Source organism: Brachycentrus maculatus, unplaced genomic scaffold, assembly GCF_059751285.1.
Source record: "Brachycentrus maculatus isolate JH-2025_06_01 unplaced genomic scaffold, ASM5975128v1 h1tg000514l, whole genome shotgun sequence".
In the NCBI taxonomy this organism is placed as follows: domain Eukaryota; kingdom Metazoa; phylum Arthropoda; class Insecta; order Trichoptera; family Brachycentridae; genus Brachycentrus; species Brachycentrus maculatus.
Window position 1 is genome coordinate 387,598 of NW_028281260.1, and position 27,190 is coordinate 414,787.

At 29.8% G+C, this 27,190-nt stretch overlaps 2 protein-coding genes across 6 annotated transcripts in view; one reads left to right on the forward strand and one right to left on the reverse strand.

Annotated features, from left to right (window-relative positions):
* LOC148301804 (DNA oxidative demethylase ALKBH2-like) overlaps positions 1–27,190 on the forward strand; it is a 142,192-nt gene that overhangs the window by 13,275 nt on the left and 101,727 nt on the right. The gene's annotated exons all lie outside the window — the stretch shown is intronic.
* LOC148301805 (uncharacterized) overlaps positions 1–27,190 on the reverse strand; it is a 119,829-nt gene that overhangs the window by 11,637 nt on the left and 81,002 nt on the right. For all 4 annotated transcript variants that reach the window (XM_088272673.1, XM_088272672.1, XM_088272671.1 and 1 more), the window contains one exon: positions 4,585–4,663. In XM_088272673.1, coding sequence (XP_088128799.1) covers positions 4,585–4,657 — 73 coding nt within the window. In that variant the 5' untranslated portion in view covers positions 4,658–4,663. The remainder of the gene's footprint in view (positions 1–4,584; positions 4,664–27,190) is intronic.

Here is a 27,190-nt window from a genome sequence, read left to right on the forward strand (position 1 = left end):
TTCAACAACGTCATATATTTAAAAAAAACTTATTTTTCAGGAGATTGTTTTTAAAATTTAAAAATATAATCAAATGTATTGAAAATAAATATCAAGCCACTTATTGAACTTTTTACTATGCAACAGATCTTTTTAGGTAAAGCCTGAATGTTTTACTCCATTTGTAAAATATTTAGTTTATTTTTAAAAAAAAAAACAATACCTTTTCTTCAAAATGCAAAAACAACATTTTCTGCTCTGTAGCGGGTAAATATTGAGTTGAAAATATGCCTCTTTTGCTGGGATATAGTTTTTGATGATTTTCTGGGCATTCCGAAAACATGCTCAGCGGAAAATTGACGATTTTTTATTTATGACGTTGTTGAAAGGAGTGAGCGACATGTTCACAATTTTCAAAATGTGTGAGACGTCTTAGATATCTGACATATTATTCGTTTGGTTTCTTGTTTTTTTCTCCTTGATGGCTTATTACCATTTAAGAGGGTTCTATATTCTAGGCAGTGTACAGTTGTTTTATATTTACGCATTAATTTGGTTCAGTAAATCTGTAACGCAATGAGTCGAGTATTCGTCAAACAGTTCTCTCAATCAATGCTTCGTAATTGCTTAACGAGTTATTTGCCGTCTGTGTAGTTTCAATTGATTTATCTTGTACTCGAGACGTGATACATCCGCACAGTACGGAAACCCTTCGGATCGGCGGATTGCAATACATGCAGCACTTTACTTCCTGTCCGCCATCTTGTACTGCCCGCCGTAAGCTTCTTCAGTGTCGAACGTGGTCTTTTAATGAGATAAAATAATAACAACATTTTGAGTGTGTCCAAATACTTGTTCACAAATCTGGATTATCTCCAATTAAATAAGTTATTTTCATATTCATTTTTGACATCTCATCAAAGATGAAGAAGAATATGGAAGTCTGGGCATTTACGATCCAGGATTTTTTAATCCAGGATTCGGATCTAACATACTAATAAAAGATAAAACCTGGCACAGTCAGGTATATGTCAATACTTGAAAGCGGCCGGGTCAGGAGTCGTAATAATCGTCGGGTATGTATGAGGAGATGCATGAATGTAGAAGAGGTGAAGAATGTTTGCAAAGACAGAGTGGTGTGGCGTTCGATTATCTCTGCCTACCCCTGCGGGGTAGCGGCGTGATAGTTAGTTAGTTAGTTAGTAAAAAAGCTTCTTTTCATCTCACCAATAGATGTCTCTAGTGAAGTTTTAATGATTCAAGTACAACGTTTCGAAATTGATTCACATATATATATATATATATATATATATATATATATATATATATATAACTTCCAAGAATTTGAGTAGTGTGGTTGTCAATAATGGGTAGAATTGGTGAATGTTACACGTGTGTAAAGTGATTACTTAAACCAGCCTATGACGGTCGTCAGCCCCGTAAATGCCCAGACTTCCATATTCTTCTTCATCTTTGATGAGATGTCAAAAAATAATACATTAAGTAAATGTCTAAAAAATATATTTGAATCTGACTGTACTGCATTTAATGAGAAAACTTGCGCCAGTACTGTGCCCGATCGTATGTATTAGAATGTATAGGATGTTAGGAGATAACAAGATACTAGATACAATCATGACACGACTTGCTGGAGAGTTGTGTCCACTTCGAGGAGTAATCAAACAATCGAAAGTCCCTTTCAAAAGGAAGTTGTTACTCTGGAATGATCGAGTGTACTATGAATTAGAACTTACACACTGACAATTTAATGTGTATTTTATTAAAAAATCGGCCTACTCAATGAAAAGGGTGTAGTTATTGTGCCTGAAAATAAATGAACGCAGTGAAATTTCAATATTTATAAAATACAGATTTTCTATTTATTTTTTTATTCTTTAATTTTATTAAAGAATTATTTGTGTTTTTATTATTTACACAAATATTTCAATTTTGTACTATTTATGTGAGCCTAAGCGGCCCATTATTAGAAATAGGTATCAAATTGTGGTAGAGTGGGTTCGAACCGAGAAACTCTAACTATCCGCGACACTAACCACGAGACCACAACCCGATATACAGAATAGGTCTATTCTATAAAAGTGCTCAACGAATACACATTGAAAAACAATAAATAAATTCAACCCTGTAGTATCACATGTGAATCTGTCATTTTCATTATTTTTAAATGTGTATATTTTCAAAAACTTATGACGGCGCTATTTTAAGTTAATTCTATATTTTAAACACTATGTTCATTATGAAATAATCTGAAAATACCAGTCATGATCGTTTAAAGGTGGAAAGGGTTTAAGGACTCCAAAAACCTTCTGTTCGTTTTATTATCTTCCTAAACAATGGTCTACTTTTCTTCTTCGCTTGGAAGGATTCAGTTCACGTCAATGTCAGTGAGATACGAAAGGCTATAAGATAAATCATACTACTATTTTCCTTCGGGGGACCGCCTAACAGAATAAAGAGACCGAGAACACAGCGATCTTAGAAAATTACGTAATTCAGAATCATCAAACACTCTGAACATTTTCCACGCAATACAAACCGTATAAGTATCAATACCAAATGTAACAGACAAGAAAATTTAAGTATAATAATACTGTAGATTAAAAAAACGACATTTAAAATATTGGTACTTAATTGTTTCGCTGAACAATACGAAGATTTCCAAAAGCATTTAATCGTCAAAATCTTTTTTGGAGTTATACTGTTCTTTTTGTCGCTGTACTCGATCGACGATACACGTACGGAAATATAATAAATACATTTCCGCGCAATCGGAAGTAGTGCGTCATTTCCTGATTTGTAAAAAAATACCCAAACATGTGCAAATATTTGTTACCTCGTTCGAGTCTTACGCACGATGAACGTTTTCTAGGTGTAACAATTTTAAGTATGTAGTAAAAGTTTTTGCCTACTGAACAGATTTCCGTATAAGCAATATTACTTACATCATTAATGTAAGTTTACGTGTATATTCCGATCATTCATAAATCTCAACGTCATTAATTTATAGAGAACACAAAATACGAACGCAAACATTGATTCAATAGGAAATATAAAACAACATTAAGCTTAACATAGATTTATATTTTAGCATGATTTTTTTCGGTGTTGATTGACAAGAACATTTATAAAAAAAATCATACTCGTAAAACAGGATTTAAAAAAAATTCGGATGCTCAAATTCAGTAGATTTTTCTATTTGAAATTTTCTCTAAAAATAATTAAAGAAAAAGTTCATCTATTGGTATTTTTTACAACTTTTGTATAGCAGTTTCAGTACCAAATTCAATTAGATCACATTAAGAGGGTTTTTTTTTGCAATGCACCCAAAATTGAGATATACGTGATTTAATAATATATAATATAATAATAAAACCCTTATCCGCACCCCAATGGTGCATAGGGCACTGTGTCATATAAACGCAGTGTTTTCTTGATCATTTACACATGAAGGAAAGGTAATCAGCCCTCCGCTTCAGGTACCAGTCCATGTTAATATTGAATAAATATCACAGTGAAAAAATCACTTATATTTATTTTACCCCCCTTGAGAATCGAACCCGGGACCTCCAGAACGGTAGCCAAGCGTGCTGACCATTACACTACGGAGGTGGACGATTTAGGGGAGTTATAATACATTCAGATGAGTTAAAATGTATTATTTTAAATCGTCGTTGTATTACGAATTAATAACAAAGATTTCAGGTGAACATTGTATACCCAAGTCCATGGGTATATTTTCAGTACTCTAGTAAATCATTTTAGCAAAATTGTTATTCATTTGACGTCTTGCAAGTACAGTTCAACGACCGACCCTGTTATACTATCGTAAACCAAAATTACTTTCTTCACGCCTCTTCCTCCTGATTCTTACGTCACATCGGCTTTACCTCCGTCTTGACAGGAAAATTAATCATCTTGATTAATTATTGTCAACAGTTAATAATTACTTATAAACGTTTTTCAACATTTTTTTATAATTTTCTGCCTATAGTACCGAATATGGAAATATTCGTACCGATTCTAGGAAAATGGTCAACGATTAACTTTTAACATAACGACAAACAGAATAAAAACGTATCCCTGTTTTTCAACATTTTTAAAGACTGTTATATCACACGTTTAAGGAGTAGGCAATAGAGGTAGGTAGTAAGGTAAGCTGGGTACTACTTAGTAAGGTAGGGTACGTACTGGTTATGTTTATATAAGTCACGCGGGTAAGTTAGGATAGGCACTGTTTTTCTGCCTATACGGAATGCACGCTCCTGATCAATAGCAAGGTAGAGGAAAAGCAATTGAGATGGTATGGGCAATGGGCTGATCGGGCGTAGAGAACCTGAAAATATTGTTAACCAGGTGATTGCCATGGATGTTCCTCGAAAGACATCTAGAGCAAGACCAAAAAATTCATGGATGCTACAGAAAGATAACATGATTCGAAGGCATGACCTAGGTGACGTTGTATATGATAGAAAGACCTACAACCTGAGGATGAGGAGAACTGTCCCTAACAGTCTACAAAGACGATAAGTTGGGATGAAGCAAGGAAAAAGAGTCAGTTATGTGTGTATATGCATAGTATTTTACCTGCTTGCGAACATATGACTAGGGATAGAAGAATCAGTCCGCGGGCCGCCCCCAGCCGGGCGTCTCCTCTCATTGCGCTCTGAAAAAAAATAAAGGGATGTAAAATTAATTATTGGAAAAATATGTTTAACCCTTTGACTACCAAAATCTGATATATCGGCTTTCGGTACTCTAGCGAGAAATACCGGATCCAACGGATGTGATGTCATGATTTATAAAATTATCAGATAAATTTTGGACAGTATGTATGGGATTCCTTCAGGGTTGTGCAAAAAATGTTAAAAATCAAAAATTATAAAAAAATACTATAAATTTTGCATAAGCATTTTTTTCTGTTAAAGTTAATACAAATTACTCAATCATCATAAAAGTAGGTGCCTACTTTTAAATCATGATGCGTTTCTGAGGTACATACCATATTTCTTGTGTAATTGGTAGAATCGAACAGGGGAATTAGCCATGAAGTTGACATTTATGCACCATGGGTGCGTTATGAGGGTTAAAAAATGGCTTTTCTGCTACATTTTTTATGTTTATTTTATGATACACATAATTACAAATAACAATGATGTACCCTTACTGAATGTTCCCGTGCCGAGGGCACTTGTTACATTATTTATTTATAAAACTTTACGAAAAAAAATGTTTACGACATGCAATCAAATACGACATGTATCTACCCGCTTCCATTATCCACTTATGAATGGCACTTTTATATTTTGTTTATTTTTTTATTGACTTTGTGAATGGAAGCAGGTTGCACGTCTTTACTGCAAAATAATCCAAATTTGTTTTCCTTAAAAGAGGTATGTGTTTTATTTGATATTTTTCTGTGTTTTAGATCTTGGAGTTCTAGTAAGTTATCATAACTTAATCGTCGTTTGTAGTCGTGATTTAGTCAAAATACCTCAATATTTTACTGAACATGATTACTGAGTTGTCAGTTAACAATTTTTTTCCATTTTTTATAACTTAACTATTACAATGTATCATTATCTAAAGAAGAAGAAAATCAATAGATTGTTGTCTACCTAAAGAAATCGAGAGTAACAACATCAAAGCATCTATTACATAGGTCTATAAAATAAAATTATTTATATGTATTACGATTCATTACCTCCTGCTCGCCTGTCAGAAATAAAACTGATTAATACCTTATAATTAACGCGATGCTTGTATCGCCATGCTCGATTATTATGTGTTAATACATTAAATAATGTAATCAATCATATCGAAGCACATGCTACCTGCCTGATATTTAAGTATACTACCGTGCGTTGGGCGAATCATATTTCGTGAAACAATTGAATTCCGATACTAGATAGATTACTGAATTTCATTTGAAAAAAAAATCCCGTTGATATCCCTGCAATGAAGCAGTCATTCAATAATGTTTTTTATGCTTATTTTTTTTTTAATATCTTGTATTATGTATCAGGATGTATATTATGTATGAGCGGGGTTATTGCTGTGGAGCTATATTATCTAACAAGCCAAATATGGAGTAGAAATAACGGTCATGATTTATATTTTATTGGCGCCATTAGATGTTCCCGTTAAAAGTTTTACCTTGTAAAGAAAAAAAAATACATATATATATATATATATATATATATATATATATATATATATATATATATATATATATATATATATATATATATATATATATATATATATATATATATATATATATATATATATATATATATATATATATATATATATATATATATATATATATATATATATATATATATATATATATATATATATATATATATATATATATATATATATATATATATATATATATATATATATATATATATATATATATATATATATATATATATATATATATATTCATCTTATTTTAATATTTATCTCAATCTTATCCATTTAAAAAATATGTTACCATAGAAAATTGTTATCGCGTATCCTATTGTGTTATGTTAAACGATATCTCTGTATTATTGTACCTTCTCGAAGATTTTCTTAGTCCCAGGCTTTTTTTTAATTGACATTATTTACCTTACTTCAATTCCTGACCACTATTTTTTGCCCTCTAAAAATCTTAAGCACACGTGATACGTATACTAAAATTTGTGATAATTGACGGCACAATTAATGAACTGAGACGTGTTACATAACAGGTATTCGATTATTTGCTGTTACGAATACTAAATTATTAATTAATTTATTTTAATATTTTACGTATATTTTTTTATACGTATGTATACTTATATATTTTTCTGGGTACAGCCCGTATCGATGCACTCATTTACATGGTTTAAATTATTTATTAATTTACCGTTTAAATCATTTACACTGATTAAACTAGTCTACTGCTTTGGCGGGGTTATCATCTTAATGCGGTTGTCGAGTGTCCAAACCACGTAGCCATTTTTAAATTACTTTTGTACCCCTTGAGATTTAAATAGGTAAGTGAAAGCTGCTCTTATAAATTCAGCGTAAAAACATAAACATTATTAATAAATAAAAAGATAACAATAATACTTAATTAATAACGATAGCAAAGTAACGAAGTAGGATCAGAAAAGGATTGAGAATGTTTTACTTATAAGGAGTGATTTCATGGCCGATTGAGCCTTTTAAGCGGATGGTAATGTTAAATATTCTTACTTTATTCTCAAAGTTACATTTACGTTACAGGTTATTTCAGAGTCTGGCAGTTTTTGAAGATACCCTCACAAAATGATACATGGAAAACAAATATAATTTTAATTAGATTCTTTAAATATCTTCAGCTATGCGTCAAAAATTTACTTATGTTAACAGTTTTTGTTATTGTTTTTATAGGTTTTCAATTATTCATTAAATCCTTACGAAATGCACCTGATTATACACAATTTTTAGCTTTTTATTTATGCAGCAATTTGTTTTTTTAAGACGTCACTTTACCCGCATCTTTTGGTAATATGATCACATGGCGCAAATATGCATTAGTGTAAATTTAGTTATTGTGTTGTCTTCATAATATATGTAAAAAAAATTAGTTGTTTTACTTGAATCATCGAACAGGTATTTTTTAATTAGGTTTCTTGTATAAAATAACATAAGAATAGTGCATATAAAAATATCTTAAATATCTTTCTTTTCTTCTGTCAAGTATTGAAAAATCATCATTTTATTAGTAAGTAACAGTCGCTCTAGACAAGTAATTAAAAACGATATAAACGTAACCCGATTCGTTTTGTTTCTCGAGACTTTTAATGATTATAAATATAAATTTGGATACTTTTGTGAATTATCCACTGCCTTATTTCGTTTCGTTTAAGATACGCCAGTTTGACATTTGACGGCTGTTTTTTTAAATTGTATTATTTGTCCAAATAATGTCTATTTTTAATAGCGTGTACATCACTGTACATTTTGCACATTATTTTGATGATAACGTGAAAATTATAAAAATTAAAATATATATATAAATATATTTTTTAATACCGTGGAATTTGGAAATACCGCAACACAAATAAAAAATCTTTTAATAACACGATTTTTATCGTTAAACGTTTTTTTAATCTTCAAATAAATGTAAAACGGTTTTATGGAATACCAATATCAAGCCGCTGTATTGTATTGATATTATTGAGTTATTATCATGATTTATAACAGCTTAACTAAAAAAAATCAAGGCTATTTGTAGATAAAAAAAATACATATATTCTGTAATGTTTAGACTTTAAATTAATCGTGTGCATTATTAAATATCATGTTAAAATAATACTTTTTAATCTGATCCAGTTTTTATGTTGAAAAATATATTTACTGTACATCTGATTACACGCGACAATTTTCCACCTGTAATTTGCTAATTATATTTATAAATTTGTTTCGTGGCCTTTGAATACTATGAATGACATTTACTACTAGTATTATGACATATTTCTCAGTAAGTGATTTACGCGCATGTTAAATTACTATTTATCTTTTTGTTTAATTTAAAACATATATTATTTTATATAAAATTAATGTTCATGTGTGTTTTCCATTTTTTCTAATCTATTCACTGCATGAGGCCTAAATATATCGCAGGTTTTTCTCGTTTCATTTTAATATTTTCCTTTTCAATAATTATTCCTCCCCTAGGATTGTTATTAAATATAAATATATATACATATATATATATATATATATATATATATATATATATATATATATATATATATATATATATATATATATATATATATATATATATATATATATATATATCTATATATATATATATATATTTATATATATATATATATATATATATATATATATATATATATATATATATATATATATATATATATATATTTATATATATATATATATATATTATATATTTATATATATATATATATATATATATATATATATTTATATATATATATATATATATATATATATATATATATATATATATATATATATATATATATATATATATATATATATATATATATATATATATATATATATATATATATATATATATATATATATTTATATTTAATTTAATGGAATGAATATTTTTACTGAAAAAACAAGATGAATTTTACCATAATATAAATTGAGATTTTCTGCTGGCATTGCTAGATCTATTATAATAAAAATAAAAATTTTCGTTTGTTAAAAATCTAAATTATTCACCGATTGTTTTAAATTTAACACAACGTTCCGTTCGAATACGCGCGTGTTTTTATGTATGATATGTGATAGGTAAAATCATGCTTTCAAAAACGTTTTTGGTCACCATGGCTGCACCATCTATTGAACGTAACAGTCAAACACGCAAAACTCAACATTGTTTTTGGCAGGCAGATTGCTTTTTCTCATCTCCTGTCACTTAAGTTTTGTCGAAAACAATTTTATTGTTATTGTGATATTTCATATATTTATTGTTTATTTTTCATTTGTAACACGTGGCTGGGTATAGTTAATAATAAATGAATTCCCCTTTTCACTAGTAGGTACTTATAACTGAGTACTCGAGAACCTGTTGAGAACGTTATTTTTTTTTACTAAGGTGAAAATTTTCCGTACAAAATTAGTTAACACTATGACGTAATAAAATTTAATAAACATGATATTTTAGTAGATTATTTTTCCAATATTGTAGTTCACACGAGACGGTGACTTGATCAGTATTAATCCTCGATTATGTATGACGTGCGTGATGAACCATCCTACTATGCGAAAAGCGCCGATGCAGCAACAAAGAAAGTGAAAAAAGATTCCGTGTCGGTTTAATTTTTAAACCTTGTTAATCAATACTGCCATGGCAATAAGGGAGGGACACCTTTATTTTATTAAATATTATCTGTTTTATCTTTATTACAATCTTTAATGTCCCAAGTCAGGAAAGTCACTACTCAATGAGAAGTTCATTCGTAATAATTCAATAAGAATGCAGATATATTAATGGTAACGCTCCAAAAAACAGTGCGTTATCAGAAAAGTTGCATATTTTCATAAATTTAAAAATTTGTGTAGAAGTATGCACTGATCCATTGTTATTGATAGTTTAAGATAAATAATTAGATTTTTAAAAAGTATGTATAGAATTATGCATTTGTCTATTGTTTTTATGGTTATTTTTTCATGTAATTATTTTATTATACCTCATTCGACCTAAATATTTACAATGTGATAATAAAGCATTGTTTTTTCGTCCATGTACTAATAAAAATATGTACAAGGTAAAAAGTACCTTCATTTGTCTATACGTATGACCAATTAGCGACTTCGCCAATAGGATTTTTGGTGTTTTGGTTTTAAATTTCACGCTTTATTAACAAAAGCTTTATTTAAGTCGTTATACATTAAAATGATTTCACTATGAATCAGAGAGATGCATACTTACATGATTTAAATTATCAATTTTTTATTGCAAATATTAATATAAAATAAACAATACAATAGGAAAAAATGATGACTTTTTATGCTACGATTCTAGGTATACTCAATTACTAAAGAGATAATTTTTGCTTTCCAAAAACAGGAATTTATATGTTTATCTTTGCTTTGACGTGATAACGCTATGAAAACTTGAATAATTACTCATGATGCAGGTGATTGCGCAACAAAAAAGTAATTATATGACGGTAGAATTATTTGTTGACGATATTCATGTTTAAATATTTAAATAGGTAGGTACTTAGTGTTTATTTTCGCATGCGATGAGGATGCGGTTCTCGTGTAATATCCTTCGAAATGCTTAAATACTACGTTTGTAACTTCATAGGTATTTTGAACATAAACACCATCGTAATAGGAAATGCGTTTTTTTGCTATTTCTTTTAAATTTACCTACGTGTATAATTTTTAACGTCATTTTACATTATAATACATTTTTGCATAATAACAAAAATTGATTAAAAAAATAGGTTTCAAATATTTTTAGACGTAGCGACTTCCTGCCCAAATTTCTCTTCAACGGGGGGAAGAAAATTGACAAAAATTAAGGTATATGTCGTTTAACATGTCCGCCTCCGTAGTGTAATGGTCAGCACGCTTGTCTACCGTACTGGAGGTACCTGATTCGATTCCCAGGGGGGGGGTCAAATAAATATTAGTGATATTTTTGCTAAAAATATTTATTCAATATAACCCTGGACTGGTACTTGAAGCGAAGGGCTGATCACTTATCCTTCATGTGTTAACGATCAAGATAACACTGCGTTTATATAATACAGTGCCTTATGCACCATTGGGTGTGGATGAGGCTCTGAAGAAGTTTAACATGCTTAAAGTCTTTTGACGATGTTTTTTTTTAAATTAAAAATAATTTATTTAAAAAAATCATTATAGTCAGTACTATTTTTTTTTTAATTAAAGATATGAGTATGTAGATATAAAAGGTTATACTGTCTACATTTCAAATTGAAAATTGTATAAGAGTAATAATACAAAAGTGCTAGTGGTGATAGTGTGAGAGCTTGTATTTATGTAATTGATAAATAACCGTAAATTATGACAACGATGATGCATCAATACACTGCATTATCTCACTATCTTAGGTATGTAAATTGGAAAGCAAAAATAACAGTACACAATATGCACATAGTGTATATTAAAAAACGCGCTTAGAGTGTCAGAAATGAAGACTCTGAGAAGCATAACACGCAATAGTATTCGAGATAGATTGAGAAATGCCAAGATCAGGGAAATATGCGAGATCGAAGATGTCGTTAGGTGGGGAAGGCAACAAAGAAGACAATGGTATGCGCATGTGAGGAGAATGGAACCATCCAGACTCCCCCACATCGCATTGTACGGCCAACCCCATGGTAGACGACTCCCGGGCAGACCACCAAAGAGATGGGCCGATAGCTGGGAATCGACGTCGCAGGAGGCTAATCCCTCTTAAAAACAGGCCGTAAGGCCTATAATAAGAAGAAGAAGAAGAAAAAGAAGTATAAAGTAATCTCGTTGTTAATCGTTTTCAACTTATTTCATTCAACTATGAGATAATTCATTATGTTGACAAAGAGTGTTTTTACGTAAGTAATCAATTACTCAATGCAGTAAACAAATTCTAGTCATTTTCCCACAGTAAATGGAGAAAAAACTTATAATTCAATAGCATTATGACTCAGAGGCTCCGAGTTGGCGATGCGTGAAATTCGTGAATGCCATTTTCATGAGTAGCAGTAACTAAAGGTGATGTATGGTCTATAGATTTTCCTTTAGCTAGTTTCATGACCCATTAACACATTCACCTTGCGAGTAACGCTACCGTGTGACCATTAGATTCTTAGATTATTCAACGATCACACTATTTTTTACAGATCCAAAAAACTATAGAGATAAAAAATAAGAATCTTTTGTGCTCTTTAAAGCCAGCGCCATATATTTGCGCAAAGATTTGGGAAAACCCTTTCGAGAGCATTAGAAAAATATTTCTAACGCAAATTATGATAGACATACATAACATACACCTGCTCGACTTGCTTCTAGAATATTTGCACCCACATTTATTGCGTAAATGGCTGATAAAATGGACGACAATTTTATGATCTTTGATTTGATTAAATTATTCATTCCATGTACTTAAAAATAATCAGGAAAATCCGAGAAGAAGCCGATTATCGTATGAATTAGCGCATTGTATCGTACAAACTTTGCACACGTGAGGTAGGCTGCGAAAATATTAAAACTTTGTACGCTTTGATAAACGGTCAATAACCGACACGCGATGCTTAAGTCCGGCGATGCTCAAAATTTGAATGTAGGCTTTCCACATATGAAATACGCTATTTAATGTGTATATATGTATTAATATATATATATACATATATATGTATATATATATATATATATATATATATATATATATATATATATATATATATATATATATATATATATATATATATATATGTATAAATACATATACATTTTTAAGATATTTATGTCGCAAGAAACAAAGCATCATTTTGTATATTTTGTATGAAGGTAATATGGAAGTTAGCACATTCATTCATAGACTTACGACCTGGCATTGGATGGCTTGAGTGATCATGTAATCATGTTATACTTTGTAATTTTTACCATTCTACGTCTCATTTTATAGATGCATATCAAAAATACATATAAGTAATATGGCTATTTTTGTTTATTTGATGTTGTGAAATCCCTTCATCTTTTTTAGCGTATTCAATATCTATTAAGGTTTTGGCAGTAAACATTTTACATTACATTGAAATATGTCTGTTTTAAAACAATTGCATTGGCGAGTACATGGAGTCAATCTAGCCTAATCGTGATATCACCTAACCTTAAATATTCAATTACTTAAAGAAAATCAATATCCTGGATATTCCTTTTTGGTATGCGTCCAAGTGCTTAATGCGTTCCCAAGATCCTTGACTCTCAATATAAATATTGGCACATCCTTGTGACGTGACCTTAACACTTTATTGCTCGCTATATGCTGCGAATACAAATACTCGTAGTAATACGCCATCTCCGCGTTAGTTTATGACCTGCAATTTTATTGAATGATAACACATATCACGTTTATTTAGATATATAGGCCAGTCTTAGACCATATTAACCTTGATATTAAAAAAAATGATATCTACAGAGAGTCCAGGTGTAAACAAAATTAAGAGGCAACTAGATTTGATTTTAATATTGATTTATTAACATATAACATATTTACGGTTTGAATGTGGATAATTTTTACAACATTTTGAGTGTGTCCAAATACTTGTTTACAAATCTGGATTTTCGCCAATTAAGAGTTATTTTTTACATTTCAACACAAAACTGTAATTTAATGATCGTATATTTAAAAACACATAAAAAAATATTTATGATATATCGCTCACTCCTTTCAAGAACGTCATAAATCAAAAAACTTAATTTTTCAGGAGAACGTTTTTAAAGTTTAAAAATATGATACAATGTATTAAAAATAAATATCAAGCCACTTATTGAACTTTTTACTGTGCAACAGATCTTTTCAGGTAAAACCTGAAGGTTTGTTCTCCGTTTGAAAATATTTAATATATTTCAAAAAATAATTAAACAATAACTTTTCTTCAAAATGCAAAAACAACACTTTCTGCCCGGTAGCAGGTAAATATTGAGTTAAAAACATGCCTCTTTTGCTGGGATATAGTACATTTTCTGGGCATTCTGAAAACATGTACAACTGAAAATCGACGATTTTTGATTTATGACGTTCTTGGAAGGAGTGAGCGATATGTGTATCCCATAAAGATGTTTATATATTGAGAAATGTTGAACTGGGTTAAAAAATATATTGAGTCTTAATTGCATTATAAACATCTTTAAGAAATTCGATATGTAATATTAGAATTTGCTACTAAATTTTAAAAAATATATCTGTAGATTTTATCTCCTGCTCATGTCTGGATTTATCGAACCAACTTTTGAGAGTGATTGATTTGAATGGAAATTGCTTTGCTAATCCAATTCCTGTTCAAATACTTGGCAATTGTATTTCAACAATGGATATTATAAAATAGAGATATATTTTTCGATTAAGAGGTTTAAATGTAAATATTATTCTGTCTTACATACAAAATATACAAATCAGTAATACCAAGTGGTATTATTTTAAGTTGAGGGTTTGAAATGAAGCCGTGCAACAATGTACCTTAATGACTATTAACAAATACGACTGTTGATAAAGCATTTGCTTTGTAAAAATATAGAAATGATAATCACTATAAATCATAACACGATTTATGATTCGACTGCTTTTTCACACATCTGAATGGTCTTGCTATAGCAATCTTGCTAAACCTTAGCGTCGTAAATCAGTTTTCTCTAGATTTTAAAGAATTTATTAAGGCTGTTTGTAGTTTGGCAATGTCATCGTAAGGCGAAACTGCTATCTCCAAAATATCAACAGAATTACAAATCGTGTTTTGATTTTTATTTATGTTAGACTACGAACTCCATCATCATTTCACAGACTAAGTTATATTGATCTTTAGTTAAAAAGGTGGCCTGGTCAATGATGTTGAAAATTTTTTTTTATTGTATAGATTTTAATAATAAATCCAACATTCAAATCATATACCGTCAAAGAATTCAAGACGTTTATTTTTGTTAAGAATGTATTTGAAGTAGCGTTATGTAAGCTGTAAAAAAATGTAATAAGATTTTTTACTGGAAACATCAATGTCGAATACAATAACGGGGTTAGTTTTTGCTAACCGCATCAGATTTTTTTGACTGGAACGTGCGTTTATGCGGCGGCAGATATTTTATAATAGTTCAGATTGACTTTTTTATTGAGTCGCCAGTTTACAATGTTTTTTATCTAAAGTTGTTTTTTTAAACCATTTTACTTTAACAAATGTGTATTATGTTGTTGGAGATAAACAAATAAATATTCAAAGTATCTAGATATAAAGATTCACGATTTGTTGATACTGTATCTCAAATGGCATCAATTTATTGAATATAAAATAAGAAAAAAAACGACCATTATAAATGAACATTCTAAAGATGATGATAAAATAATCAATGAATCACCAAGTTCATTATTCGTATATCTTATTTTATTTTATTTATTTATTGCCTTTAACATAATACATATATAATATACAGTATCAAATATAAAATTTCACTATTGAATACACTACTAGAGAAACAAAAAGTCTTAAAACATAGAATAATAATAAAGTAACAAATACACGTCTCCTTCACACACTATCAAAATATATATTCACACTATCATAGAATATATTACTGTTGCATTGAAATAATTCAGACTTATGGATTTATCATATTATAAATATAAAAAGTCATTCAACTGCGTAAACAAATGCATATATACATGTTTTTATTTAAAAGATTCATGAATGAAATAAATTTCAAATACAAATCATATATGAAAATAGGTAAAAACGGAGCTAAAATATTAACCACATTTAAAACGTATGAATTCAAAATTGAAATAACCTTAATTAATGTCTCTTTTAATAATATTAATATTTTTTATTTTATTGGACATTATTCACTTTACGGATGAGATGTCATTTTTTGTTTTAAGTGTCTCAACTTGATATGAAATTGTTCAGATGAATCTCACCTTCGTTTAAAAGGCATAAGCTTAGTACTTTAAAAATTGCTCAACTGATGGCGTTGCTATCGGCCATAATTCTTAAATGTAAAACGAAAACCATACCGGTATGCAGTAGGATCTAAGATCGTTGCTTAAATACAAGTTACAAGAATTAATAAAAATATGGATGTTCAATAATGGGCAGAATGGTGAACGTTAAACAAGTGCATAAAGTTATCGCTTAAGTCAGCCATATGCCACGTCGTAAACCCTGGGATGTTCAGATATACATATTTCCAACCAAGCTGAGACACTTTTTTTTCAAATATCTCTTTTAATAGAAATTTCAAATTTTTATGTAAGAATCAATTATTTTTTATGTCAATTTTTTTTGGAAATATGTTGTTTTTTTTCTGTCTGAAAAGCATTTTGTTTCATTCTAGGCATATTCTACTTAATAAAATTAAACAACTTTGTTTTAGCCACTTTTTATTGGTACACTTTTTCCAACCGGTTTCGACAAGAACCTTGTCATCATCAGGGTTTATCTACTAATTCTAAAACATTGAAATACTCATAGTTAGGTTATAGTTAATAACCCTTCCCTTACGATGCCAAAAACTTCCACGCACTCCGTACACCATTTGAAAATGTGATTTAAAAAACGGGATAAAACTTCTAAGTGTGCCACTAAGTATCTGCGAAAAATTCGAGAAAAAATATTGTACTTTCTTCAGAAACAGTTAAACTTAATAAAAACTTTAAAAATGGATGAAAAATTATTTTCTGATTGTTATTATCGACAATTTAGCATTATCTACTCATTAAGTTTTTGGCCGGTCTCGGGTTGATTAGCCAAGGTAAAAAATATTAGCGCGGTCGTTCAACTTTCTCCGTATTACTGACAATTTCAAGGCGAAGGTTCCTACTCTATCTTATCTTATCCGAACTAGGCACATTCAGCTCATGTCTGGCGAGTGGACGAGTGTGTCTAATGCACATTATCTGAAGATAAACGCTTTTGCGCATCCTTGGAATATTAGATATTATCTAGACGTATTGTAACATAAGACTTGTCACGCACTTGTTTATCGGCCAAAGTTTATTGATGTTTCATTAGCCCCGATAACCGACGATACGTGCTCCTAAATTTAAGCATACAAGGTCAATTATTTGACAATGCACAAGTAATATTAATTTTATTTATGATAATCAAGGTTATCTTAACGTTATGGACGAGGCCATTTATGGGGATATTGTTATTTGTACATAGATAATTGTGAGAGATTAATGATTTCTGGATTATACTATTGTACATACACTGACTGAAATAATATACATAATATTATTTGCCCCTATTTTATTTATTGTTTCGGCATTAACTTTGTGGTAAGACATGTTACAATGATGTATATTATTATAATTATTATACAGACCTGAATGATGGAAGTTTAACTTCTGAAACATGTAGTCTTTAATAAAAACTCAAGTGGTATAAAACAAGTGTTTTCTTTAATCATTATTTGCCCCTTCTTTTGGAGTAACATAGATAAGGTTATGTTATGTTATGTTATTGTTAGCGCATTAAGCTACCCTGCTGCAAGCCATGGGTTCCATTCTCAGATGGAAGTCAAAATAAATATTTGTAATTTTTATTTCATATTTATTTAATTTTACCCTGTTGTGGTATCTGAAGCGCATAACTGATTACCTTGCCTTCATGTAAAAAACGATCAAGATAACACTGCGTTAATACGATGCAGTATCCTATGCACCATTGGTGCGAATAAGTGTCAGAAGAGGTTGAAGACGGTTAGGTTATGCCGTATGTTGGATAAACAAGTATGCTGAATTTTCGTTCACTAAAAAACCGTAATGTGATTAGATATTTTTTTCTATGCATATCATACATTTATTCACATATATCAGTATTCATAATTTTTGATGTTGTTACGAATTTTTCATGAAAAAAAATATATTTAGTCGGGCTTCCTTCCCTCAACCTTTATATCCTACCCTTATCTAAAATCTGCTTTCACTATTAGTTTTTGACAGAAAGGTCTGGAGCGACAATAGTTTACTAGAAAGTATGTTTTTTATGTTCAAATAAGTTTTTTCTTCTGATTTTTCAAAATAAAATTGAAAATAGTCGTACACGATTCTTGTATACGGGTATGTTTTTCTTGTTGTTTTGAGAGAAAAAAATTGATGCTTAGTATTTTGACTTGATGACTTTTTCGTTATACCTATTTTAATTCAATAAAATGCAATATATTATTCATCATATTATCAATGATATCAAGCAAACACTTGAAAGGGTAAAAGTAATCCACGCTAAGATAAAAAACAATAACCTACTTACAGAAAGGTAAACATTGATAATTTATTCAGGACATGTTTATATCGATTAATAACAACAAGATCTAATAATAGAGAAGGGTGCTTAATTAGATTGATATAAAAATGATACTTGTGTATAATGTTCTTCATAATATTTCATCGGTGAATTTGTATGAAGTAGTGATGTCTTTAATTATAGAACAAGAAATTGGTACATAATAAGATTACCATATAAGAAAATAATAATCGAATTCAAAAATAAAAAGGGGCAAAAATTTATGATCAGATTCCAAAAAATGTGAAGAATGAAAGGAAATTAAATGAGTTTAAAAATATATATATTTGAATAACAATATATTTTTATAGTAGGATACAAATATAAATATTAGTAGTTTTTAAAAGCTTATAGTTATAATATGTAAAAAATTATGCGATATGAAAAAGTTTAATATTATTAATTATTAATTATTATTTGCTTCTGCAAACAAAAGGAAAAAAAGACAAGCTTAATAAATACCACTATTTCTTAAAATCTATTGTGACACGTGTTTCAAAGCAATCCGCATCATGTTCAAACACCGTTTTGAAGCTAATTCTTAATTTTAGAGTCAAGATTTTTTAAAATAGTGGGATTTATCAAGTAAAACTTTAATTTAAGGTGGCTAGATTTTAACGCAAAATGTCGAATCGATCGATGAAAAAAAAACAAAATGTTTAATTATTTTACTATTTTTTATGCGTATTTTATTTTATTTTCTGGTTTCGCGATTAGGCATAAAATATACATCAATAATCCACTAACACGTTTGAAAAGATGCCTCGGATGAAAAATATCCATTTCATTTCCAAAAAGAGGGTGAAATGGTAACATGTGAATATATATTATGAGTGTTTATACAAATTATTGATCTTATTTTTATCTGAATTATTTTCAAGCCTCGGCCCGCTGAATAATTATGAGAGACTTGAAATTCTTTGGTAATCCGTTAGTTTTTTCAAAAAAAAAAATACCGTTTGGAATCAGTGTGATGTGATGTTGTAAGGAACTTCTCATTTCCGCTTTGGGTATATTATTTAGGAAAAAAGGGAGTCTTGAAAAGTTGGAAGTAACAGTAACTGTTTAGGAAAAGCGAACTAGAGGACACTATCGAACAAGATGGATAGACCAAATCAAGGAGTAAATTCGATCCTGGCTCAGGAGGAATGGAGGCGAATCGTTCACTGAGTGCCAAATATCCCAGGAGACCATGACATCCAGAACGATAAATCATTGTAATGCAAGTGTCGCCGAATAAAAATGCAGCCATTTTTACGATTATTCATCGGTTAGTTATGAAGAAAAACGCCAACAAAATTCTCTTTTTAAGGCTGTTGTAAAAGTATTGTAAAATCTAGTCCGAAAATTCATATTTAAATCGGTCTAGTAATCTCTGACCGGCTCCGTAGTTTAATGGTCAGTGCGCTCGGCTACCGTGCTGGAGGACCCGGGTTCGATTCCTAGGAGGGGGGGGGGGTCAAATAAATATAAATGATTATTTTACTTTTATATTAATTTAATATTACCCTGGCTGGAGCCTGAAGCGGGGGGGTTGAACACCATCATATGTTAACGATCAAGATAACACTGCGTTTATATGATGCAGTGCCCTATGCACCATCGGATGTAGATAAAAAGGACTCTGTGGGTTTGGAAAAGAACTCTGAGAAATTCTTAAAAACCGAACACGTATATTTCATGACATGTTCGGTTTTTCGGCTCCCTTCTAACCAACTTCAAAATGAAGATTCTTTTTATTTCGGAGTACGTCAAAGGGGGATTTTTTGTATAATACTATACTTTCCATACATAATACGTACGTAGCATGCGGTCCGCGTAGCGTGGCAAGCATTATGGTCCAAGGAAAAAAGGTTGAATACATCTACGTTATATTGACAATTCATATATTCGTGTCACGTAGTAATAATACGTCAGCGAGAAAATATTTTCAAATTGTATTATTTACGAAACTCGACAAAAATAAGCGTGCTATAAAAATCTCAAAGAATTCTGGTTGTTACTTCAGAAGTGTTCTTAAATATTTCATCTAAAATATACGATGTTTACAATAAACTTTTTTTGACAGAAAGCAAACAATACGATTGACAAATCGCTCACTCCTTTCAAGAACGTCATAACTCAAAAATCGTCAATTTTCAGTTGTGAGTGTTTTCGGAATGCCCAGAAAATGTACTATATCCCAGAAAAAGCGGCATATTTTAAACTTAATATTTACCCGCTACAAGGCAGAAAGTGTTGTTTTTGCATTTTGAAGAAAAAGTATTGTTTAATAATTTTTAAAAAAATACTAAATATTTTTCAAATGGAGAAAAAACCTTCAGGTTTTACCTAAAAAGATCTGCTGCACAGTAAAAAGTTCAATAAGTGGCTTGATATTTATTTTTAATGCATTGTATTATATTTTTAAAATTTAAAAACGTTCTCCTGAACAATCAGGTTTTTTGATTTATGACGTTCTTGAAAGGAGTGAGCGAAATATGAAAGCATATTTTCACAATTAATGATGAACAAATTTACTTTCGTGCTAAACATTGTTTTAAAAAATATAACCTCCCATCAACGTTTAAGGAGATCTATCGGCCACCATTACAGAGGTCATCATCAAGGCGTTGCGGAATGGCAGTAGAATATAATATTAAAAGAATAGAATAAAATATAATGGAATAGAAAAGAATATAAAATTAAACAATTTTTTTTTTTTAGATTTGTTTAAACTCTTTTTCACATAGAAAAGTTCTAGTAAATGAAACCGTTAAACGATGTTTTTTTTCTTTATTAACAGCCGTAGCCAATTTGTACATAATATATTACATGTTGTCTACTAAATGATAAAATAATATGATAAAATAATATGTTTTCTCTTTTTAAGTAAACTATTGGTTAGAATAGTACTTATATAAACAAGGATGAACATATAGAAAACAAGGAATTATGCATTAGCCTTAATATTGCAATTATTAAAGCTTAATATTTAGGATGTGACAATTTCAGATATCGATATAGTCCGCGAAATCATTCAGCCGAGGTTTCGCATTCGGTGTATAGGAGTATTGGATCCAGACACTGTCCGGCTGTTGTAACATTAAAATATATGAAGGTTTCTAAAATTATTACAAATTTAATTATCAAAGAGCGTTAATTATTATTTTTTCAATACTTACATTTGTGTTTATTTATTTATGATTAAATTATCAACGTATTATATAAATAGAAAATGTCTCATTAATCTACTTACCTTGAATAAGTAAAAAATAAATAATTTAATTTGTAAGCATTGCCAAATTTTGCAATGAGTTTTATCTCACCTTGTAATACGATATTTTAAAGATCTACGATAACGAAGTTTGTTTTGTAAAATAGGAACAATAACTTGATTCACGGTCGTTTCTAGCGATTGTCAATAAGTGCATTACTTTCCAAAGTGCACCTGAATTTAAAATTAAAACAAGTGTAGTACCTAATATAATAATTTTATGTAGGTACTTCGATTTTTTTCATACATAAATTATTTGATCGTAATGGTAGCTCCATCTGTTGAACGTAACAGTATTATAAAACACGCATTATTAAAAATTGCTAGTGGTGGACAACGTGCTTCTTGACAGCTATCTCTTAAAACTTTCAACGTTTTCGATTACATTGTAAAAATAAACATTTGAAATGTATATATATATATATATATATATATATATATATATATATATATATATATATATATATTTTTTTTTTTTTTTTTTAAATTTTCTATTTAACCATGCTGAGCCACTGCAAGGCGTGACTAGTACAGCTATATATGTTATATATCTACCTACATATATTTACACATGATGGCTTGGATTTTTGTTAATACGAATAATATATAATATTATAACTAATTTCTTACTGGTATTTTTAACTTTTGCTTTCGATCCTTGATTGATTGTATTTTTACAAAACATGTTTTATTACAGTTTTATTCCATGTTTTATTACAGTATCGCTTTTGGTGTCACTGTACGCAAATATAAAATAAATTGACGAATGTAAATTACGTCAAATTGCTAACAATTATTCCAGCTATTTTTCAAATAAAATAACAGGAAGACAGTTACTGTCGAAAAATCTTTCTAAATCGTTTGGGAAAAGCCGTTAAAAAAGAATTATGAGTCTAACAAGGATGATAATGCCTACAAAAACCCGCTCATGTCTTCGGCAATTTTAAAAGTTATGGTTTTTCGATATTAAATAAATTTTAAAGCAAATTTAAAAAGAGTAACCGTCCATCATTCGAAACCGACATTTTTAAAACATCCCCCAGGACTAGGGAACGGGGTGGGCTGAAAAAAACTTTTATCGTCTGTAAGGTTTTTTATTCCTTTTTTGTTAGAGCTATCTGATATATGGTGGGTCTGTTCAACTAAATTTTTATTTTATATTAAATATTTATAGTTTATTATATTTTTATTGCTTATTTAAACCCCAATTTGCTTATTTTTTTAGGCAAATAAGTACCTAGTTAGAAAAATGTCAGCTATATTCGTGTTCAACCACTTCAACATAAGTCTTCATTAGTATAATTATTACACCAGTATACAAACAACAGTTGTATACTGCAAACATATCACTATTCTATGCTATACCCATCCATTCTTAGACAAGACTTATATGTGTTGATATGTGTTGTCAGATCTCGTAGTAATTGGTTATTGTTTATAAATGACAGACCGCAAACCCTATATACTCTGGTGTCTTCAGATAAATCTCTGTCTCTGTTAAGATATCGATAGTAAATAATTTTAAATTTATACGTAAGCCTACAACTAAGTAAGCATTACGGAAGGGTTTACTCTTAAATTCAGTACGCAACTAGTTCCGCGAGAAGCCGGACGTGCTGTCCGTATTTTTGTAGAATATATATTGAAATTTAGCGAATACATGTTTTTTACCATTTTTTGACGTCTTACCTTGCAACAACTCTTTTCTTTTCAAAACTGTATATTTATTTTGAGGAACAATTTTTTTTTCAATACAAAAACGGTGTTTTATGCAAAAAATACAATTACTTTAAATGCTACCTGGGTTTAAATAAAATTATGTTACTGATTTTCCCGCCTTAATATTGTATTCCTTTTCAAAATCAATATATTTTCAATACCTTTCAAGTAAATTACAAGTTTGCTGAGGTATGTTATATTTCAAAATGAGGTTTAACGTATTACCGAAATTTATATCATTATCCCAACACCGTATCGGGAGAAGATGGTACTTCTCGGGATACATACACCTAAATAATAAAATATTACCCATAAAGCGAACTCACTGACGGGGAAAATCCAGAATCGTCTGCTTTTCTAAAGAGCTAGCTCATTACAGCCCGGATTTCTAGAGATTACCGCCCGGAAAATGTATTACTCCAAATCTAGCAACTTTATCAAAGTAATTGATCCAACATTCCCATTTATGTATGTACCGTTACGACTACGTTTTTTATTATTTTTCTCTTCTCGAAAGGTTTTTAGCTGATTAAGTAGTTCACCGTTTACACACTTTGCCCGAAATTACTTACACGAAATTAAATGAGCTCAGGCACTTTATACATATACATTAGTAATTGCACAAAAAAGGAAATAAATCCACCTTCACTTCTGGATATCAGGGGCGTGCTTGGACTTTTTTTTAAGGGATGCTGCTTTCAAAAATAAGTATTTAGGTATTTAACTTGTAAGGTATAAACATATATTTGAACATTCAAAACTCAACAATAGTGTTAAGGCTGTCTTTATATTTTCTAATAAACCTAGCCTCCATAGTGTAGTGGTCAGCATGCTCAGCTACCGTTCTGGAGGTCCCAGGTTCGATTCCCAGGGGGGCTGGTCAAATAAATAAAAGTGATTTTTTCACTGTTATATTTATTCAATAATACCCTGGATTGGTACCTGAAGCGGATGACTGATCACCTTTCCTTCATGTGTTGACCTTCAAGATAACACTGCATTTATATGCTGCAGTGCCCTATGCACCGTTGGGGTACGGATAAGGTTTTGATGAAGAAGAAGAGTAAACTTAGTTTTTTGGTATCTTTAAAGTCGATTAGCTATTTAAGACTTTTTGAACAATGTTATGATATTAATTTTTGCGATTTGGATGCGTTTTTATTAATGGCGTCTCTAGCCTACAAGCTTAATGCATGGGAAAGTATGATCACTTTTGTATAAGACTCGGATTCGATTCTAACGGCAGCATCCACCTAAGTGATAATAATGCTAAAACTAAATCACCAAACAAACTCTCGATTTTAGGTAGCTTATTTCAACAACTGGGCGGAAAACTGAAATAGGTATACATGTACGTTAACACTTTCCTTATCATTCATCGTTCACTTTGTGTAATACCACTTTAAGTATAACAATTTTTTTATTAAGTGTTATATTACCATACCACAAAGTAACAATGCTTTTAATATACAAAATACATGTAAGTTGTTCACAACAAAATTTCAAGGGATGCGGTGCATACGCAATATCTCTAGAAGGAATGCACCTGATGCATAATTTTGTGGGCGTTTCCGTTATCACAAGTAACTCCAATCTTAATTTAATCGTATTAAATTAAGAATACAGTTCGCGTATTTAGATTTAAAAAAGATATTATAAATAATCAATCATAAAAACAATTACATTGTTCATGGTCGTCTCTTAAACATACAATATATTAAAGATTAAAATTATGATTAATATGATTAACATCGAATAAAAGTTATAAATCCTATTAAAATTCGGTTTTTATAAGATACTGAGAGATAAATTCGCTTATCATATCACTTAACTACAAAAAGTACATAATAATGCTAAGATTTTTACCTAAACGGTTTCTGACTGTATGTATGAAAGGGGTGATCTCTCGTACCTCTGTAACGTAGTATACGACACTATCACTAATATTACTATTAAATACCATATATATTTTTTAGGGATCAACTTTTTTTTAATTTAAGGTGAACAAATACAAAAATTTTAATTTTTAAGAGGTATAAACTAAACATGCTATTAATCCTTGTATATAATAGGCAAGGAATTTTTTCTAAGGCAACTAACAATTATATTTTTAAAAAATATAAAAAAACTATTCAATACTATATTAAATTAATGTGTTTAAAATATTATTAATTTTTGATAAATGTCCAATATATGATACCTGCATTCAAGAAATCTCATTTCTCTGATTGATATGAATTTTTTATGTGATTTTCAAGAGCCGATTTGACTTTGAGGGAAAATCGTAAGAAAAATATTTTCGATGAAACACGTTTTCGCAAGATAAGTTTTGAGTCAGTTGGTAGCATCGTTATCGATCTGTCTTGAGAGAAGTTAAGTTTAGCCATGTTTACTTATGTAATGTGTTTTCTACTTATTTCCGTCATCCGTTACGCCAAATGGTCGCCGAAGGGTTGTAATGTATACAAAGGCGAAATTTACAATAATTTTATTTAATGATTTATGTGCGTTAATTATTAATTAATATATTATTCTCTAAAATAGCATAAAAGAAATTTAAAACTGTTTTGCAATCAGGTTTATCTACCACATTATTTGAAAATTACCGTTGTAGCTACAAAAAAACAAAAAACTGTCATATTTAGATAGAAGCTAAGGTCAGTCAGTTAATTTGTTTTATATTTTGAACTCCTGGTAGTGGGAGGTTCATTTAAAGATGAACCCTTACAGATGCTAAGGCTAAATATTTTTTCTTTGTTGGTAATATTAGTACGTCTGACAGTCCACCGTCATAATCCGACAGTTTAAGTATCTTATACACAAAATTTCTTCTGATTTTATTATCTTAAACTAATTGTCATGTAAAATAGTAAAATAAATGATATTATTTTTTGACAACTCATCAAAGATGAAGAAGAATATGGAAGTCTGGGCATTTACGGGGCTGATGACCGTGATTATTGACAACCACACTATTCAAATTCTTGGAAGTTCCATATATATGAACCAATTTAGAAACCCTGTTCTTGAATCACTAGAGACATCTATTGGTGAGATGTAAAGAAGCTTTTTACTAAGCAGAAACTCTACATTAGTATGTGAGGTCCGAATCCTGGATTATAATGTTGTGAATGTTACACGTGTGTAAAGTTATCACTTAAACCAGCCTATGACGGTCGTCAGCCCTGTCCCAGATGCCCAGACTTCCATATTGTTCTTGAGATGAGATGTCAAAAAATAATATGAAAATGACTCCTGTAATTGGAGATAATCCAGATTTTGTGAACAAGTATTTGGACACACTCAAAATGTTGTAAAATAAATTATCATCATAAAAATATGATTAATATCTTATTGATGAATAGTAGACAATTATTGGTGATAATACTCTACAATATATTAAATAAATAAATAAGTACTTGTTTTATTATCATTAATAAGGTTTTTCACGCCCTTGCCAGAAGTGTCAATATTAAATATTATTATTCCGCAAGCAACAGTTGTTTTCTTGATTAGTACAAAAGTGATATGCATACGTGCAAACTTAATGAATTATTGTCAGATTATTGACCAAAAAACGTTTGTTTTAAATTTGTGAACTCAAGAAGGTTCAAGTAACATTGGAAAGGAGAAGATATGCAATTTGATTAACGAGTCTAACGTGATTGATTGT